General features: G+C 42.0%; 1 protein-coding gene across 2 annotated transcripts in view; it reads right to left on the bottom strand.

The window, feature by feature from the left end:
* Positions 1–9,810: 9,810 nt before the first annotated feature.
* The window catches only part of mks1 (MKS transition zone complex subunit 1), a 68,073-nt gene continuing 56,707 nt past the window's right edge, over positions 9,811–21,176 (bottom strand). For both annotated transcript variants that reach the window (XM_078225071.1, XM_078225072.1), the window contains 4 exons: positions 19,735–19,865; positions 16,737–16,819; positions 15,292–15,389; positions 9,811–11,445 (listed from right to left, as the gene is read on the bottom strand). In XM_078225071.1, the coding sequence (XP_078081197.1) occupies positions 11,351–11,445; positions 15,292–15,389; positions 16,737–16,819; positions 19,735–19,865 (407 nt within the window). In that variant the 3' untranslated portion in view covers positions 9,811–11,350. The remainder of the gene's footprint in view (positions 11,446–15,291; positions 15,390–16,736; positions 16,820–19,734; positions 19,866–21,176) is intronic.

The following is a 21,176-nucleotide window of genomic DNA, read 5'->3' as shown; positions in this document are numbered from 1 at the left end:
AAGTATTGTGTATTTTGCTTCTGCCTGATAGTTTTGAAGCCTGAACTTAACCAACTTTTTCTAAGTGTTGCAATCTCCATAGAAACTAATAGCGAAGAAAAACTTAATTGATTAAACACTATTTTCTTTTTGTAGGGAAACTATATTTTAAACTACAGAAAGGAACATTTCCTTTTATTTGCATCATCCTCGCCACAAACAGTCCACAGTTGTTCCCGACTTCCTATGGGATCCTGCATTCTCATTTTGTTGAGTAGTAACTTTGAGTGACTGTCCTGAGGTGCTTCCTGTTATATATTTAAAAGGGTTGCAAGTTTCTTTAAGACCTGATCACATAATTTGATGGTGATGTGATTAGGGTGTTGCCACAGGCTGCTGTTTTACTTTCTGTTTGTATTCTGTGCAGTGCAGAGAACAACTCTTCAATAAATCTGTTGCTACTTTGAATCCACATGTGCAAACTATATTCCTTTCTTTCTCTTAAAACCTACAGCACCTAACATAGTTAGGATATTACACTTTCTTCAGTTAAGAGAATTTCTTAAATCCATCACCTACAGTAATGCCTGTTCCAATTATTCTGATCATACAGATAAAACCTCCAGAATCCATAGAAAGCTGCACCTTCTCAAAAGATAGACCATGTCTGTCCCACATTCGGCTGTAATAGCTTGCCAAGCCAGAAACAGTTAACAGCCTCTTCTCTCTGCTGACTAAACAGAACCTCTGCTGCTTGTTATATTCATTGACTTAATAAGGAAATCTGTAATCTGACCTGAAAAATAGCTTTGTCTTCCCTCTTCCATATGACAACATTAAGCACAAATTTGTAGCTCAGTAGAGATGCTAATTCGCCATCTTTGATCCCAACTCTCATGATTTCTGTGTTTTCAGCCAAGAATACATAATAATGCTTAGCTGAGAGCCCATAAATCCATTAGGTTGTATAATCACCTAAGTCCCAGAGAAAATATTGCTTGATTGACATCTCTGATGCTCTCTGATCTATATTGTCAAATTCAGAATATTTATTTACACAAGGTAAACAGGTTTCAGATGTTTGCAGTTTCTGCTATTGATACTTTAAGGGACCTGGATTATTGACAATTTTTTGGGCTGTAGTAAAAAGGAGTTTTTTTTCCAAGAAAATGTTATCAATTAACCACTTTTTTACGCATCCCACTGTCACTGTAGAATCCATTGCTTCTATACAGTGCATTGTGGGTGAATGTGCATGGGAGTGCCATAGTTTGGCATGGGGAAATTAATTTTGTGTATGTGATATTTCTGTGAATAGACTGAGCAGTATCTTTTCATTTTGGTTTCTATTTTATCACAATTTTGAAGTTTTAATAAACTTTGTATCTTCTGTTCTCTTTAGGATTATTGAAGCTATTCTAAGAATAAAAGAACATAAAAACGTAACAACTAGGAGCAGGAGTAGGCCATCTGGCCCCTCGAGCTTGCTCCGCCATTCAATAAGATCATGGGTGATCTTTTTGTGGACTCAGCTCCACTCACCCATTTGCTCACCATAACTCATTTTCTTTATTGTTCAAAAATATATCTATCCTTGCCTTAGAAACATTTAACGAGGTAGCCTTAACAGCTTCACTGGACAGGGAATTCTACAGATTCACAACCCTTTGGGTGAAGAAGTTCCTCCTTAGATCAGTCCTAACTCTGCTGTCCCTTATTTTGAGGCTATGCCCCCAGTTCTAGTTTCATCCTCCAGTGTAAACAACCTCCCTGCTTCTATCTTATCTATTCCCTTCATAACATTATATGTTTCTATATATCTTCTTCCACGCCATAAAATTTATAGCTTGTCAACAACTTGCTTTCATGTGGCACTTTGAACATAGTACAACATCCCAAGACACTTAAACAAAATTTGGCGCCATATCATATGATATTAATACAGTAGGTTATAAGGAATGTCCTCACAGACAGGATAAAACAAATAGATTTAGGGAGGGATTGTGGAGCGCAGGGACTAGACCAATGCTTTTCAAATTGTTTTTAATCAAAGGACTTCTTTTCAAATGGATCTGTGACCAGACTTCCCCAAACCATATTACATACTATTCCTAATATGACATCCTATTCCTGGATGAGAGTGTTGCATGTGAAGTGTTCATTGAGTCAGAGCTTTACAGCACAGAAAGAGGCCCTATGGCCCATTGTGTCTGCATTGGCCACCAAGTACTAATCTCATTTTTCAGCACTTGGTCTGTAGCGTTGCGTACTATGGCGTTTCAGGTGCTCATCTAAATGCTTCTTAAATGTTGTGAGGGTTCCTACCTCTACCACCCTTTCAGTCAGTGAGTTCCAGATTCCCACCACATCTGGATGAAAAGGTTTTTCTTCAAATCCCCTCTAAATCTCCTTCCCCTTACTTTAAATGTATGCCCTCTACTTATTGACCCCTCTACTAAGGGGAGAAATTTTTTGCTATCTACTCTATGTCCCTCATAATTTTGTACCTCTCAATCAGGTCCCCCCCTCAGCCATCTCTGCTCTAAGGAAAACAATGCCAGCCTATCCAGCCTCACTTCATGGATGAAATTCTCCAGCCCAGCAACATCCTGGTGATTTTCCTCTGCACCTTTTCCAGTGCAATTGCATCCTTTCTATAGTGTGGCAACCAGAACTTCACACAGTACTCCAGCTGTGGCCTAACAAGCGTTTTATACAGTTCCATCATAACCTCATTGCTCTTGTATTCTATATCTTGGCTAATAAAGGCAAGTATTCCATATGTCTTTTTAACCACCTTATTTTCCTGACCTGCTGCCTTCAGAGATCTATGGACATGCACCCCAAGGTCTCTCTAGTCCTCTGTACTTCCTAGTGTCCTACTGTTCATTGTTTATTCCCTTGCATTGATAGTCCTCCCAAAATGCATCACCTCACACTTTTCAGGGTTAAGTTCCATTTGCCATCTATTCAGCACATCTATATTCTTCTGAAATCCCCTTTACTATTTACCACACCACCAGTTTTTGTGTCATCTGCAAACTTACCCCCCACATTCATGTCTAGATCATCAATATACACTACAAACAGCAAAGGACCCAGCACTGATCCACCACTGAACACAGGTTTCCAGTCACAAAAACAATCAGCCATCACCCTCTGCCTCCTGCCACTAAGCCAATTTTTTATCCATTTTGCCTTGGATTCCATGGGCTCTTACCTTCTTGATCAGTCTCCCATGCAGGACCTTGTCAGAAGCCTTACTGAAGTCTATGTAGATTACAGCAACTGCACTACCCTCATTTACACACCTAGTCACCTCCTCGAAAATTCAATCAAATTTTTTAGACATGATCTCCCCTTGACAAAGCTATGCTGACTATCCTTGATTAATTTTTACCTAACCAAGTGGAGATGTATTCTGTCCCTCAGATTTTTCCAATCATTGCCCTAACATTGGTATTAGAACAATATTTTAAAGAAAACAGGTATTTACAGCTTGCAATGAATTGCGAGTGTGTGTTTCTTGCTGCAAAGTCTATCTTATCCTTGGCAGGGACTTGGAGAGAGAGTAGAAACCCGGGGGGAACAAGGGGAGAACATAAGCAACGGGAAACATTAATGAGAGCAGGTGCAGGTAGAGAGTAGAGTTCATTTCCGACAGCCACTCACTCTGTTACTCTTGACCATGACATCTCAGATGATCACTCATCTGTGGGCCAGCCCTGCACCGCCAACACCTTGTAAGATCTCTCTCAACACCTACTGGCCTAGACAGCTCAAGACATGGCACCAGTGGAGGAGCAAAATAAGTAAGAAGTCTCACAACACCAGGTTAAAGTCCAACAGATTTATTTGGTAGCAAATACCATAAGCTTTCGGAGCACTGCTCCTTCGTCAGATGGAGTGGAAATGTGCTCTCAAACAGTGCACAGACACAGAAATCAAGTTACAGAATACTAATTAGAATTGATTTCTGAACTTGATTTCTGTGTCTGTGCACTGTTTGAGAGCACATTTCCACTCCATCTGACGAAGGAGCAGTGCTCCGAAAGCTTATGGTATTTGCTACCAAATAAATCTGTTGGACTTTAACCTGGTGTTGTGAGACTTCTTACTGTGTTTACCCCAGTCCAACGCCGGCATCTCCACATCAGGAGCAAAATAAGTCAGGGATGCACGGAAGACTAGAAATTGAGTAGCATAGTTCTCAGAGATTGGAGGTGGTTACTGAGATACATTGACTTTAGGAGGCAAGTGGTCTCAATTTAACATCTCATGCAAAATATAGTCATGTAGCACTCTATTGATTTAGTGTCAGCCTAAGTTATGGGGCTTGAACCCACAATCTCATGAGGATAAATATTACCAATGGCACAAACTTTTAAGAGGCAAATTCATAATGATTGCTGATCACATATCCAAAATAAATGTTTTGCTGAATTATCTGTATTAGCTAATCAACTGCATATGGTACATATTCTAATCATAGAATCCAAAAAAACACTCATTCCATCAAGTGTACAATGAGAGCTTTGATCCCTGATCAGCTTGGCACATTAATTTAAATTGCTAACAGCATCATCATTAACCCGGAATCTGAGTTAATTGTGTGTCGCTTGCGAACATCTGGCTACATCTTTGCAGATATGATTGTGATTGTAACAGAGGTCCCTTAAATTAGTACAGTAGCTACCAGAATACGTCAAATGTCACCACATGCTACTTACAAATATTTCCAGAAGGGGCTAAGGGTAATGGGCTTGGATTTAGGTATTTATGTAAATAGTATGGTCAATTTCTTTAATTAATGTGATACTAAGTTCATTAGCAAATTTAAATTCTATGGAATTAACAGGTTAAAAACTCCCTCAATCCTTCAGTTTAGACAGAACACACCTGTAACAGCATGGTTAATACATTGATACAATGGTCAGGGATTCCCTGTATATTTGTACCAAAAAAGTGTTACAGGTGTGTTCTGTCTAAACTGAAGGATTGAGGGAGTTTTTAACCCGTTAATTCCATAGAATTCAAATTTGCAAATGAACTTAGTATCACATTAATTAAAGAAATTGACCATACTATTTACATAAATACCATAAATACAAAGTGGAGCACAAAAAAAGTTGACAAATTATGTCATGTCCACAATTTCTTGATCATCTATGATGATTTTGCAAAACATTCACCAAAGTTGCTTCTCAACATAGATGTGTCCCCACACAAGTGCAATGCAAGCAAGTTTCCTCAATTCACACGATCCAATTTTGACTGAAAATGGGATTGATCATATTTCAAGTATTTTAAGGCAATTGTTTTTTTATTTCTCCAATATTTCTCCTCATCGAGATCACAAATGTATTTTTTGTATCTTTGAATGGACCTTCATGACATCAGAATGAATGTATGAAAAATTCAAACGGTTTAAACTTCATTTTCATCCATAGAGGGACTTACAAATATGGCAGAAGTTTGGTATTTAACACGAGCTTTATTTGATTAAGCTCATTTCCATTTATTTTACATGTTATTACTATCTGACGTACTGTATTTTAAAGAGATTCTCAGCATATTTTGACATAATTTACCAATGGGAAGATCTGGCTAAATTTTGGTGCAACTTGCCTGCTGTATCAATTCGCAACATGCTGGGCCATGTTGATCTGTGGCTGGAAATTGGGCAATAATATAAACCTGCTGAACTCATCTTGGACCTTGGGCCAGATTTTCATTTTGGAGGTGGAAATCCCGAGGTGGGAATTGGGGAATGGGCATAATCCCACCATCACAATCCTGTCTTCATCTTGAGACTGACAGCTGTAGAATATTCCAGGATTCCACTAAATGTCCTAGAAGCAGGCCTGCTGCCAGGAGTCGGAAGTGGAGGCAGGTCTAGTCCAGAATAAGCAGGCTAAAAGGTCTGCCTGTCCCAAAAACTCTTGTCCTGGTGCTTCCCATGCAATCAATGGCTCATCTATAAACAGTTGAACCTTCTGATCACTTTAGACACCCCTTCCCCACTGTCTCGCCTTACCCCTTCTACCTGATCCCTCATCCCATTATCCAGTTTCTGAACAGAACCCTCAAACCACAATCTAACAGCTGGAAGCTGATGAATGACTCAAAGATTGCTGGGTTAACCGACTCTGCAAACCAACTATGTCAAGCACTTGTAAGCCAATTAGGCAGTTGGATTGCAAACAACCAAACAGCCCATAAAACTCTGAGTAAACAGACTCCAGAACTGCTTTCTCAACACAAAAAAAGGCAGGGGGGGGGGGGAATTAAACATTTACACTTGTTTAGCATACTAGACTACCCTTTCAGTGGTGTGAAATGTACTCTACCAGTTTATCAATTAGATAAACTTTTCTAACTCATCTGAAGACTTTTCTACATTCTGAATGTTGATATTTTATTTGGCAGCTTGCCATCTGGCAGAAGTAACAATCTGGTAAACATGTTATTTAATGAGTAGTTACACCTTCAAAACACAGCTCACCTTAATGAACATAGATGCAACTCATTCCACCGCAGTTCATGAAGAACTGTAAAGGAGATAAAAGCATTTCACTTACCTTTTAATCTTCTTCCATCTCCAATCCATAGTTCACACCTCCACACAGCTGATGTAAAACCCAACAGCTATTAAAAGTCAGGCCATCTCCATGAAAATGAAAACATTTACCTGGGGCAGGCTTTTGATGAATCCATAAGGCTGTCAGTTGCCTGCTTCATAGGGCCTAATCCCTTCCCGCATCCCATGTGGAAATGGCCATGGCCAGGAATGGAGGTCATCCCAGCTCCATTTGGCAGCCATTATTTTTCTACAGCTGCTTCCATTTGGCCTGATCAAGACCATGAAAATTCGACCCTTTGCCTTTGAAACTTAAAATATATATTTCCTCTAAAGATTTTAGGAAGGATAATTAACCCATTACAGGCTCTGTTTCACAGATTATATCTGTGTATGAGCCATAGGTTGCAGGCTCCTCCAGTCTCAATTTCACAACTATTATTGCTAATTCTTCAGAATATGTCACATTCTATTAAAAACAGAAAAATATACAGCAGAGAACCCTGTTAAAGAGAAAACGAGAGAGATTTGATTCATGTGAAGATAAACCTTATTCAGAAAAAATGGGTGAGGGAATAGAGGGAGAGATTTGGGCAGGGTATAAATAGGTTGAAGCATTTAGGTGTTGGATATTACTGGCTCTTTACTTCTTATTATGGTACATGCTTCATTTATATGACAATTTGCTAAGTCTAAAGAGGAACAGTGGTACAAGTGCTGCAATGCAACATTGGATAGTTTTGGTGTTATTGTTTTGTCCAACAGTGGCTTCGATGACTGTATTGGTGCATTACGCGTGAATTCAAAAGGTGGTCACCGTGGCTACATTAACAATTGTACTGTCTGAGCAACTTTTAAGCCAGTCTTTTCTGGACTCAGGTATGTTTATATAATTGCCTGTGTGCATACTATTCAACTCATGTAACTTCCCAAGTTAAAAGAAACATTCCCTTTATTGACAAGTTACACATCGATAGAGGGGCGGCTATAGACATACTATACTTGGGATTTCAAGGAAGAATTTTATAAGGTGCCACATCAAAGGCTATTGCAAGAACTATAAGTTCATGGTGTAGGGGATAACATATTAGCATGAATTGAAGACTGACTGGCTGGTAGAAAACAGAGTATGCATAAATGGTCTTTGATTGGCAGTGTGATGAGTGGAGTCCCACAGGGGTCTGTGCTGGGGCCCCAATTTTCTTTACAATTAACATCAATTAGATAAGGGAGAAAAGGCATGGTGGCTAAATTTACAGTCAACACAAAGATAGGTAGAAAGAATGTTGTGAAGACAGACGGGGGGGGGGGGGGGAGGAATTATCCAGCTGTTCACGCCGGCAGGATTTTCTGGTCCCAATGCAGTGAACAGGGATTTGGCTGAGCGCCAAATTCTCTGTTTGTGGCAACACGGCATGAACAGCCATATTCTGGCCATAAAGTTTGCAGTTAGATATAGATTAGTTGAGTGAGAAATCAGAAATCTGGCAGATGTAATATAACGTGGGAAAATGCGAAGGATGAAAAAAAAGCAGAGTATTACTTAAACGGAAAACAATTGCATAATTCCAAGCTGCAGATGGATCTAGGTATTCTCCTGCAGGAGTCACAAAAAGGTAGCACGCAGATACAGCATGTAATCATGAAGGCTAATGGAATGCTATCCTTTACTACAAAAAGAATTGAACATAAATAAGGATCTTATGCTTCAGTTATACTGGGAGTTGGTGAGACTGTATCTTGAATACCGTGTACAGTTTTGATCTCCTTATTTAAGGAACATTGTTATTGTGTTGAAGAGTCAAACCACAAAAAAAATTGTTCTTGTGCAATAGATACACACATGAAGAAACTAATTTACAGAAGTGTTAGCTTCTCGTCATTTTTAACAGAATGCTGTTGGAATGCTGGATTCACATATCCCGCCTCCCCCCCCCCCCCCCCCCCTCCAACTTCTACAGATGCACCTTGAAAGTATTCTATCTAGTTGTATCAGAGCTTGGTATCGTTCCTGCTCTGTCCAAGACCGCAAGAAACTACAAAGGGTCATGAACGAAGCCCAGTCCATCAGTCAAACCAACGTCCCACCCATTGACAATGTCTACACTTCCTGCTGCCTCGGAAAAGCAGCCAGCCTCCCACTTCCTCTCCTCTTCCCCCACCTCTCCTCTCCTCTGCCTCTCCCTCCTTCCTTCCTCCTGCTTCCTCCCCACCTCTCCCCTCCCCATCCTTCCTCCACTCTCCCACCTTACAGCAGGCTGTTCTAATTCAGCAGTCATTGAAGTAGAGGCATTGGTTCATTAGAAGGCTCACACAATAAGAAGGGATAAAAACAGAAAACGCTGAAGAGAGAATTCTTAATGTTTTGTGTTCTCAGATTTCCAGCATCTCAGTGCTTCACTTTTGCATTAGTTAAGGATTTCATTTCAGTTCCATGTTAATATGAAATATCAATACAGGAGATGCAACTTCGTTTCTATGCTCAAAGGAGAAATATATAACTTATATAAACATTTACGGCAACGAAGCTCTAAGTACATCAGTAATATCACAGATTCTTTGCTCACCAATTTTATGTGAACACATCATCTCTCTGTTGCATTTCTGAAGCTTGTTTTCATCCACAGGATGGAGGAAACTCTTCTCACACTGACCGAGACCTTGTTCAAATGAAATTAAATCAAAGTCCCAGATGACCATAGGACCTTTGAGGGAGAGAGTTGACTGGTGGTGATTTAACCTGAGGATCACCACACCTCAGGTGAGGGGCAAGGTTGAGAAGGTGGGTCCTTCATGGAAACCCTCAGCCAGAATGGGAACTGAACCCGCGGTGTTGGCACTGCTCCGCATCACAAACCAGCTGTCCAGCCAACTGTGCTAGCAACTTTGTAGGATTCTCTGCCTGGCAGGATGCCTTTTGCAAATCAAGACATCACTTTTTGAACCTTAGGCTAAAAACCATTTTGTTTTGTTGCTAATTTCCTTCCCATCCATTCCTGTAGGAATACTGTCCATAGACAGTCTTCAATACCATGCACAAGTGGCATTCTTCATCCGGGAGGCTGGATGGAGTGGTAGCAGGTTACTGAAATTCATCTCTCCACCAGTACAGCTCTGTACCCATCTCTATTCCATCCCAATGTTATAAAGCCATAAATGCTCCTTCTGGACCTAATCTAAATACGGAAGTGTAAAATAGGCAAAACAAATAAATTAGCCAGCACAATCACTAATTTACCAACGACATAAATAAAATTGAATCAGATTTATTCAAAGAGATTGAGGTTTTTACTTGTGTTCTGTGGATCACATTTTGTAGTTCAATTCATTTTCCCTGGCTTTGATTATATGTAGACTGTGTCAGAAAATTCAAGAGGTATTTGACAAATTAAGTGATTGAGCAATATGCAAGAGTCAAAATATACTGAAGGGAGTATTCTGAATTTTTGATGTATCTGATGCTGCAAGTCTTTGGTGGTTTTCTACATCGCCTTGTTGTTAACTGTACAACTGACTGCATTGCCGCGCAAGTGTTTGATAATTCCAATTATTAAGATGCTCTGCAGTCCAAGTGAGTGCACAGCAAGAAATGAGTCAGCGTTCTGATCAGTTTCTTCACTCTGGACAGCTGATTACAAATTATTTCCTCTCCTCTCCTGTTAGCCCAACATTCCTCCATCACCGGGGAGGAGACAGGATAGGCTGGGTTGTTTTCCCTGGAGCAGGGGGAGGAGTTCTGATAGAGGTATACAAAATTATGAGAGACATAGATAGGGTAGATCATAAGAATCCTTTCCCCATTGCAGAGATGTCCAAGACCAGAGGGCATAGTTTAAGGTGAGGAGTAAGTGGTTTAGAGGGGATCTGAGGAAAAATGTTTTTACCCAGAGGATGTGGAAATATGGAACACGCTGCCTGAGAGGGTGGTGGAGGCAAGTACTCTCCCAACATCTAAGAAGCATCTGGCCAAACACTTAAATCGCCATAACATAGCAGGCTATAGTCCAAGTGCTGGTAAATGGAATTAGTATAGATTGGCATTTGATGGTCGGCATAGACATGGTGGGTCAAAGGGCCTGTTTCTGTGCTGTATAACTATGACCTTTCTCAACTTGGCGTTCTTCAGCTGAGGCCCAGAATGTGAAAGTTGGCAAGCCTTTATACCACAGAGGGCTGAGCCAAATACTGTGTTTACCCAACATTCAAATATGCGTCTATCTTCACAAAGGGTTCTTGGACCGCAATCAAAAGGGGGAACCATTTGAATTTTCTTCTTCCCCCTGCTTTGTAGTGTCCCTCATGCTACTAATGAAATCACTTAGTTCAGCGCCAACCAGGAATCAAAAATAATACCTTCTGGTTTGCATAGATATATACTACACGGGGTGATGTCTGCAACCCCGAGTCATATGTAAAGGATTCTCTAAAACAGTTAGTAGTGCTGTCTAGGGTTAATATCCTGCAGGATAGCTTATTTGAGGTTGGATTTGTTTTGCTCTTCCTTATCACGACTTACATGTGACCCTGAATAGTACAAGCACTGGTCCAGCTGAGGAAGTCTTGACTTTATGAATCTGCAGCTGTCTCAATGAGGCATTACTTCATTCACAGTACTATTTAAAATAGATGCAGAGTCACGGAAAAGCCAAGAAGCGGTAAAATGTTCCAGCTCGAATTAATGCAAGCGCCTGAGGTTGCTCCTCCAATTATGCTGTATATTGGATTTGAGTCAGTTTAACTTCTCAGCCCACATCACAGGCCAGGACAACAGAGGTTAACTTATCACGCTCCTCAGTCAGACTGCAGAAGCGTAGACGTGTGCAGCAGGTCTTTTGAAAGGTTCTCTCGTGCTTCATGCATACGTTGCTGAGCTCGCTCAAATGCCGCTGAGTGAAGAAAAGACAAACATACAATGAAGATGTATGGAAATGAAAAATTCATAAATCTTTCCAAACTGTTACCTTATTAGGGAATAACATAATGATTCCTTTTACACAGTGGAAGGAAGAAGCTGTAAGGTGCCTTGTTCCCAACCCGAGAATACTTCTCACTGCATGAGTCAGGTCTTTTATATTTCCCACAGCATCCTTTCTGAGATTTGAGAGCAAGATTGTGAAGTTAGCATAAATCTAGGACATTTATATGCTGCACCATTGGCCACAATAAACTAAACTGTGATTGCCCAAACTCATCTTACTTGGGACCAATGTTTCCTTTTAAATGTTGTTGCTGTTGCATGTGGCAATTTTTTCAGTGTGGTCTCTTTAAATTTTATTATCTAACCATGCGCATGTTATTTCTCACAGAACAAAGCCTGTGTGGCACCTTTGAGGCCACTGTGTGGCCACACAACTTAGCATCAACAATGCCTCGGACCCTTACAACCAGCAGGCAGAGGAGACTTTAATCCCCACCCAACCTAGCTAGAATTTAACCCTAGGTTTCCAGACAAAATGGGATGGTTCCTATTACAATGCCCTATCAAGGCCCCAGAATACTCAGTGCCTTACACCAACAGGACATAGATACATTCTAACACACAGCAGTGCGATAACATGGCACAGTCCACTCACACAATATAAAAATAACAAAGAAATATGATATTTAAGTAGTAATTTTCCATGTCACAAATAAACACTATTACCATAAGACATAGGAGCGGAAGTAAGGCCATTCGGCCCATCGAGTCCACTCCACCATTCAATCATGGTTGATTTCAACTCCATTTACCCGCTCTCTCCCCATAGCCCTTAATTCCTCGAGAAATCAAGAATTTATCAATTTCTGTCTTGAAGACGCTCAACGACTCGGCCTCCACAGCCCTCTGTGGCAATGAATTCCACAGACCCACCACTCTCGGGCTGAAGAAATTTCTCCTCATCTCTGTTCTAAAGTGACTCCCTTTTATTCTAAGGCTGTGCCCCCGCGTCCTAGTCTCCCCTGTTAACTTCCCTACGTCCATCCTATCTAAGCCGTTCATTATCTTGTAAGTTTCTATCAGATCTCCCCTCAACCTCCTAAACTCCAACGAATACAATCCCACGATCCTCAGACATTCATCGTATGTCAGGCCTACCATTCCTGGGATCATCTGTGTGAATCTCCGCTGGACCCGCTCCAGTGCCAGTATGTCCTTCCTGAGGTGTGGGGCCCAAAATTGCTCACAGTACTCCAAATGGGGCCTAACCAGTGCTTTATAAAGCCTCAGAAGTACATCCCTGCTTTTGTATTCCAAGCCTCTTGAGATAAATGACAACATTACATTTGCCTTCTTAATTACGGACTCAACCTGCAAGTTTACCTTTAGAGAATCCTGGACTAGGACTCCCAAGTCCCTTTGCACTTTAGCATTATGAATTTTGTCACCGTTTAGAAAATAGTCCATGCCTCTATTCTTTTTTCCAAAGGCACTTGCCCACGTTGAATTTCATCAGCCACTTCTTGGACCACTCTCCTAAACTGTCTAAATCTTTCTGCAGCCTCCCCACCTCCTCAATACTACCTGCCCCTCCACCTATCTTTGTATCATCGGCAAACTTGGCCAGAATGCTCCCAGTCCCGTCATCTAGATCGTTAATATATAAAGAGAACAGCTGTGGCCCCAACACTGAACCCTGCGGGACACCACTTGTCACCGGTTGCCATTCTGAGAAAGAACCTTTTATCCCAACTCTCTGCCTTCTGTCTGACAGCCAATCGTCAATCCATGTTAGTACCTTGCCTCGAATACCATGGGCCCTTATTTTACTCAGCAGTCTCCCGTGAGGCACCTTGTCAAAGGCCTTTTGGAAGTCAAGATAGATAACATCCATTGGCTCTCCTTGGTCTAACCTATTTGTTATCTCTTCAAAGAACTCTAACAGGTTTGTCAGGCACGACCTCCCCTTACTAAATCCATGCTGACTTGTCCTAATCCGACCCTGCACTTCCAAGAATTTAGAAATCTCATCCTTAACGATGGATTCTAGAATTTTGCCAACAACTGAGGTTAGGCTAATTGGCCTATAATTTTCCATCTTTTTTCTTGTTCCCTTTTTGAACAGTGGGGTTACAAAAGCGATTTTCCAATCCTCTGGGACTTTCCCTGACTCCAGTGACTTTTGAAAGATCATAACTAACGCCTCCACTATTTCTTCAGCTATCTCCTTTAGAACTCTAGGATGTAGCCCATCTGGGCCCGGAGATTTATCAATTTTCAGACCTTTTAGTTTCTCTAGCACTTTCTCCTTTGTGATGGCAACCATATTCAACTCTGCCCCCTGACTTTCCTGAATTGTTGGGATATTACTCATGTCTTCTACTGTGAAGACTGACGCAAAGTACTTATTAAGTTCCTCAGCTATTTCCTTGTCTCCCATCACTAGATGACCAGCGTCATTTTGGAGCGGCCCAATGTCTACTTTTGCCTCCCGTTTGTTTTTAATGTATTTAAAGAAACTTTTACTATCATTCCTAATGTTACTGGCTAGCCTACCTTCATATTTGATCCTCTCCTTCCTTATTTCTCTCTTTGTTATCCTCTGTTTGTTTTTATAGCCTTCCCAATCTTCTGACTTCCCACTACTCTTTGCCACATTATCGGCTCTCTCTTTTGCCTTGATGCATTCCCTGACTTCCTTTGTCAGCCATGGGTGCCTAATCCCCCCTCTGATAACCTTTCTTTTGTTTGGGATGAACCTCTGCACTGTGTCCTCAATTACTCCCAGAAACTCCTGCCATTGCTGTTCTACTGTCTTTCCCACTAGGCTCTGCTTCCAGTCGATTTTTGTCAGTTCCTCCCTCATGCACCTGTGATTACCTTTATTTAACTGTAGAACCTTCACATCTGATTCTGCCTTCCTTCTTTCAAATTGCAGACTGAATTCTACCATATTATGATCACTGCTTCCTAAGTGTTCCCTTACTTTAAGATCTTTTATCACGTCTGGCTCATTACATAACACTAAGTCCTGTTCCCTCGTGGGCTCCATCACAAGCTGTTCCAAAAAGCCATCCTGTAAACATTCAATGAATTCCCTTTCTTTGGGTCCACTGGCAACATTATTTACCCAGTCCACCTGCATATTGAAATCCTCCATGATCACTGTGACCTTGCCTTTCTGACATGCCCTTTCTATTTCGTGGTGCATTTTGTGCCCCTGGTCCTGACCACTGTCAGGAGGCCTGTACATAACTCCCATTATGGGTTTTTTGCCTTTGTGGTTCCTCAACTCTACCCACACAGACTCCACATCGTCTGACCCTATGTCGTTTAGTGCTATTGATTTAATTTCATTTCTAATTAACAAGGCAACCCCGCCCCCTCTACCCACCTCTCTGTCTTTTCGATAGGTTGTGAATCCCTGGATGTTTAACTGCCAGTCCTGAAACCCCTGCAACCACGTCTCTGTGATGCCTACCACATCATACCTGCCAGTCACAATCTGGGCCACAAGCTCATCTACCTTGTTCCGGACACTGCGGGCATTTAAATATAGCACCTTTAATTCCCTATTGACCGTCCCTTTTTGTTTTCGTAGTGTGGTGGACCTTGGTTTACTGAGCCTTTCCAGACACTGTGTCATATTTTGTGAGATGGGGACTATCGTAACCTCTCCTGAGTGCTGTCTTTTCGTGATTTTTTGTAATCCTAAGCAGCTACGCTTCCCACTGATTCCAAATGTTAATGCAACAAACGTCTTGAACTGTCACGCGCAATCTTGCCATATGGCCGTATTTCAATGATCACATACCTATCACAGAGTGAAGGGAGGCCTGATGAGAAAGTCCTCCCATGCGTTCCAGAACATTCTGTGATCTCCTCTTTGCCATGCTTGAATCAAGAAAAGCCCTATAAAAACACCACAACACAAACTTCATTTAAATAAACATGGCATATATTCACCACCCATTGCCTCAGTAGATTACCAGCAGCGATAGCCATCCAAGTGACACTATAACACTACACCTTTATTATCCCTTTGCTACATTTCCTATTGAATTTTCTCAGAGAGATGCTCCTGCTGATGGCCCTGGCTTGATCAAGTGGATCGCCAAGACACCAAGGATGCCTTAATATGGCAAAGATTTCTATCTTTCGTCCTGCCACTGCTACAGAAAGGGTTTAATGAACTCTGGGCATGAGCTGGTCAAGTCAATCATATGCTGTAAGCAGGAGCACACCAAGGGCAGCCTCACTAAATCTGGGGACAGTTTTGCCCCTTCTAGAATGCCTCTCCCCTCGCACTAATTGCACAGACATCTGTACATGGAAATATGTAAGAGTCATAGAGGTATACAACACAGAAAAAGACTCTTCAGCCCATTAAGTCTGCACCGGTCAAAGACAAACCACCTCGCTGTTCTAATGAATGTACACCTCCTCAATGCCATAAAGTGGGAGAAATTTTTAAAATTTCTACCACCTATGAAGATTGACATGGCTGGCAGAGATTAGCTACAATTTAAACTGACTTACCTGGCCAGACTGGAAAATGTCCAAGTCTTCACTATGTACAGGAGATGCACTCGAGTGATTATCTGATGGGTCACTTGACACTGTCCCATCCCAGCAGGCCCTTTAAAGTTCTGGCTGTTACCTTGTTCCGGGTAATGGCGTGCAGCCTCAGAGGCTGGATATCCCACCCCCCAGCACTCACTCAGGATGTCGGTCTGTAATCCAACTTTGCCACTAATTCACAGCAATTACTGTATTATCGGGCATGCATCAACAGCAAGCCTGAATGCCAGAACGCCATGATTTTCGTGTACCCTTGGAGTGCCACCATGTCACCCAGCAGCTCATTGTCTCAGTACAGAGCAGGCACTGTATCTGGGGTTTCCTGATTTGCAAGGCTCAGTTTCAGAGCTGTGCCTTACCCAACAATTACAGCAGGAAGGCCTTAAACGTTTTTTTTGCTGAGTTAAAAAACGTCCATCCTTGCTTGTTCTTAATTTTGCAGACTTCACTCATGTGGAACATCTCCAACCAGCCTCATCCAATCACAGAACACAATCAGCTGGAGTGCTGATTGCTCAGATTATTCAGTCCACACACCCCATACAGTTAATAACTCCCAAGTCATGACTGGAGAGGTAACCAGGGGTACCAACTCCTAGTTGGTAAACATCACTCACCTGGTCCAGCAACTCAAGTCACCCACGCTGTCTGGTAGCCAGACATCTCAGCTTCACCCACCTGCACTGCTGCATGCAATGAAACTTGATTGTAACAGTTCCTGTGGTTGCTGTTCTGAAACCAAATCGACTCAATCTCTCTCCCTGAAATGTAAATATGAGAATTTAATTTCATCTATCCTTTGGTCACATTCCATACCGCTCCACCATCCAATTATATCATCCTGTGTATTTTATATCATCCCTTATGATGATATTAACTGTTCATAATCCATATCCTCCTCCTTCCCTTTGTTAACAATTTGCATTTATAGAGCATCTTTAATGTAGAAAAACATCCTAAAGGCACTTAACTGATGCATGAAATGAATATTGAGCCACAAAATGTGATATTAAAGGGGACAAATAAACATGGCAAATGAAAATGTCTTAGGTCACAATCAGAGGGATGAACAGTTCGGTGGAGAGCATAGTCGTAGAACAGGAGGAAGTTACAGAGATGGGGAGAATTGAGGACACAAAAGGACTTAAACACAAGAATGAGAATTTTAAACTTGCAGTGCTAGGGAATGGAGCAAACTTTCAGTCAGGATAGAGTTAATGGGGGAGGAGGATTTGGTGCAGGACAGGATATGGTCAAAGTTTGAATTGAGCCCAAGTTTACCAAGAGTGCAAGGCAGGGGATATTTTGCCACCTGTAGAAGGGTCTGTGCATGGTGTCTTTTAGAGTGAGGGGCTTTTCACACAGCATGCCCTGCACTGTTTTGGCAGGGCATTACCTGACTGCAATGATCAGGACAGGGCCCTCTGCAACCCTTTGTCCGCCTTCACGGCCATCAGCTGATTCACTGCTGAAGAATTTTGTTGTGGTAAGGCATACTGAATGGAGGTTCCTGCTTGCCGTATCACAGGTACCGTAACATGAGGGCTATGGGTGTTTTGAATGAGGTAGAGTCTCTACCTTCCGCTAGACACCATGCCGCTGCAGTAGAGCTTGTGTTTATTTAGCAGGAAACCTCCTTATCTCGAGATTGTTCCAGCTATCCATCACCTGCTGACGCAGTTGGTGGCTGCAGTTCACCCCAAACGGGGGATAGAACAGGGGAGCAGTGAAATAATTAAGTCATCAAGAGATGACCAAGACATGAATGAAGGTTTCAACGAATTGGCTGAAGTAGGGATGGAGGATGTTATGAGGTTGTCTTTGCGATATGGAGCTCAGCTTGGAATAGTATATAATGAGTAGGTTGCAGCTTAGCCTGAGACAGTGGTTGAGGAGGAAGATAAGAGTTATTGCAAGATTTGAAGGGATTTGCTTTGGTTTTCTGAATGGTTAGCTGGAAGAAATGGTGCCTCCTCCAATTCCAATTTTTTCCCCAGGGTAGCAGTCTGACAATGCAAGGGTGCAGAGGGAAAGAAAGTAGTGTGGAGGTGCAGGAAGTAGTTTTGGGAGGGCAGTGAATCAAAGGAGACAGGGCAAGGAGAGATGGTATCACGGATGAGCAGTTGTTCAGTCCAGAGGTTGAGGGAGGGAAGAACAGAGGATATCCCAAGAGAAACACAGGGTGGTCTTGGGGAGGGTAGACATTGAAGATTTTAAAAGAGACGAGGGGGTGACACAAGGTGAGGTGTTTGAAAAAAGGGAAGTACTCAAGGAGGTGGGTAGGGTGACACTACTATCATGGTGGTTTGGGCAGGTGGAACATACAGACAGGCAGGGAAAGTTCCAGAAGTGGTATGGCATTGCTATCTTTAAATCAATTTTCAGTCATAACTAGTTAATGTCAAAGGAAACATCCACAGTAAGGTCCTGAGACAATTACATGAATACTTTGCATAACAAACCATTTCTTCAGCCTCCTCGCTCCTGACCACCATCCACCTCTCTCCCCTCAGCCTTCCATATCAATACATCAGGTAATTGCTTTTCAAGATGCATCTTTGTTTATTTTAAATGCTTTTATTATTCAGAGCCAGAGAGAAGGGATCAAGTGACACCATCTCTACGCAATAATTGCCCGCTAGTGAATGAAGGGTAAAATATACATCCCAATTATTTTCAGAACGCAGATCTCTAGCATCTGGGAATAACTAGTAGGATATTTATAAGCAGACCCCAAAGTCAGACCAAACCTACTTAATGATTCCACAATTCATAGAACTCTGGGATGACCCATGGGACTAACTGAATAACAGTGAAGACTTTAGTAATCAGGAATGAAATCCTCTTTTGTCTTTGGATCATCCCGCCAACAGCACTCCCCACCCCGCCCCGCACACACCCCCACCACACCCCCAGCCCCACACACTATCCACTTTCAGTCTTGTGCCCAAAATCCTGCGTATCTTTTTTAGTTAATAGTAAAATGAAGATTTAAAAAATCCACACAGAGTTTAAGCTGTCAACTGTAAATGATCTTGAAAAAGTCATCAAAAACGTGGACCGGATGAACAGAATGGGGCAAGTGCAAACTAGCATCCAGAGATTGAGCAGAAGCAGACCAGCAGCCCAACATAGAAACGGGTTCTAATAACTGCTGGTCCCTTCTCCATAACAAATCAAATCGATGCCCTGTGATAACCATAAACCACTCAATCCGGAGACTGGCTATTCATTAACAGATTGGGATTTTTCTCTTAATTTTTGCTGTCCATTTTCTTGTCTACGGAAGGCACCATCTTCCCTTGGGTAAGGCAATGTGGAAATAATTGTGGACATCTGCAGAGTCAAATCCAATCCCTCCACAGCCAGCATACAATGAACCGTTTTTATAGCAATGGTTGCTGGAAAGCAAATAGGAGCAGGAATGAAAGCTGACTTTTCTTCTCCCTCGCCTTGGAAAATGAGATTGACTGAAGCACCCCAGTCAAAACCCTGGCTGGAATTTGCTGCTGCAGCACAGGCAAGGGATCGAAACCAAGGCCTTCCTGCTCTGAATTGATCAGTACAATACAGGGTGAACTTTACAATCTGAGCGGGTGAGTGAGCGAGTGAGGGGATGGGGTCATTTTTTGCTGATCAAGAATTTCACACCCCTCCAGTCATTTTCTACACTTACCTTGAATGTGCTTGGTGTCCGGATGTAAGTCATATCTTCAAGCTCAAGCAAGCCACCGACAAAAAATCTGTGCATTTCTGATGTTCCAGGGAGGATTGGTCTCCAGGTCTGGCACGTCTGTGTGTAGCTCCCTGAAAATAAAAAGAGGTCACAACATTAGAGCCTACATAAAACAAAAACATATGGGATACCAAGTAACTTTAGTCACTAACCTTTCACTTCTAATATCAGGCCTCAATTCCAGCATAGACAGATGGGATGATAGGGTCCAACATAAAATGAGACAACAGACTGGAGTAAACATAATGGAAAAATACTCATGCTGCAGAGGTCTTGATTAATATTCAAAACGCCTTCTATTTTCTCAGACCCTGACAGATGAGCTATGAAAGCTGAGCTTGGGAAGTTTCAATCCAATTCACACTTCATGTGAACTTTCATCACAAAACTCAGTTGCTAATCTTCTTTCTTTAATCTCAGTTAGAGATCATAGCCAGCTGGTGTGCGAAAACAAATAATCCCATAGTTGATAACGTTCTTCTAAGGTTGAGAACAAGGGGTGCTATTGGAGGCAGAGTAAAATGAACTTTATTCTGCATCTAAGTGTGCTAAACTTAACCTGGGATTTTTCACTATCTGGTATCAACACTAAGAAAAATGTTCCATTCTCCAACACTGTCATGAGGAACACAAGCTATATAAAAAGCTTCAGTCTTATTTTTTGAACTGATGTTCTTCTGGGCTCTCCCAGCATTGAGCATAGGAATACTTGTTTGTTGTTTAATTGTACACCACCATTCATGACTGGATGTGGCAGAACTGCAGAGCTTAGATCTGATCCATTGGTTGTGGAATTCACTAGCTCTGTCTATTTCAAGCTGCTTCCACTGTTTGGAAGCAAATAATTGCAATAACTTTTGGTTAACATAACATGGCAGAGGTATGCAATCTAACTGACTGCCCTCTTCACTTGCTGCTGCAATCAATGCACAAGGTTTGCTGGCATGACTGTGATGGGGACCATGCATAATGCAGGCTGGAGCAACTTGACTGGTCTAGGCCCCTGCAGTTAGACTGGCAGGGATATCAGCAGGTAGCTCTCAGTTATATGGCAGGTCACAGAGCAGAGGTGGAGATGTACAAAAGAAGTGTAAAGGAAGTTGCCCAGGGCGCTGGGTATAGAATACCACTGGAAAGATACTAACACAATATCTCAGGTGGGGATGGTAACAGGAAGTTCAGAGCCAGAGGCAAAGGAGATCAAAGATATCAAGTCCAACCCCAGCGCACATTCAGCACACATATCAATTCAATTTGCAGTCTGTGGGCCCTATTTTACCATAAGTGCTGGGTGGACTTGAAACTGGGAGTGTTTCAGATCCAACTTTTAGACCCATTCTGAGGTGACCCCATACGCACTCTGCCTGCAAAAATGTCAGCGA

The sequence above is a fragment of the Mustelus asterias genome, chromosome 12 (assembly GCF_964213995.1).
Source record: "Mustelus asterias chromosome 12, sMusAst1.hap1.1, whole genome shotgun sequence".
Lineage (NCBI taxonomy): Eukaryota > Metazoa > Chordata > Chondrichthyes > Carcharhiniformes > Triakidae > Mustelus > Mustelus asterias.
This window is presented reverse-complemented; position numbering and strand designations above follow the sequence as displayed.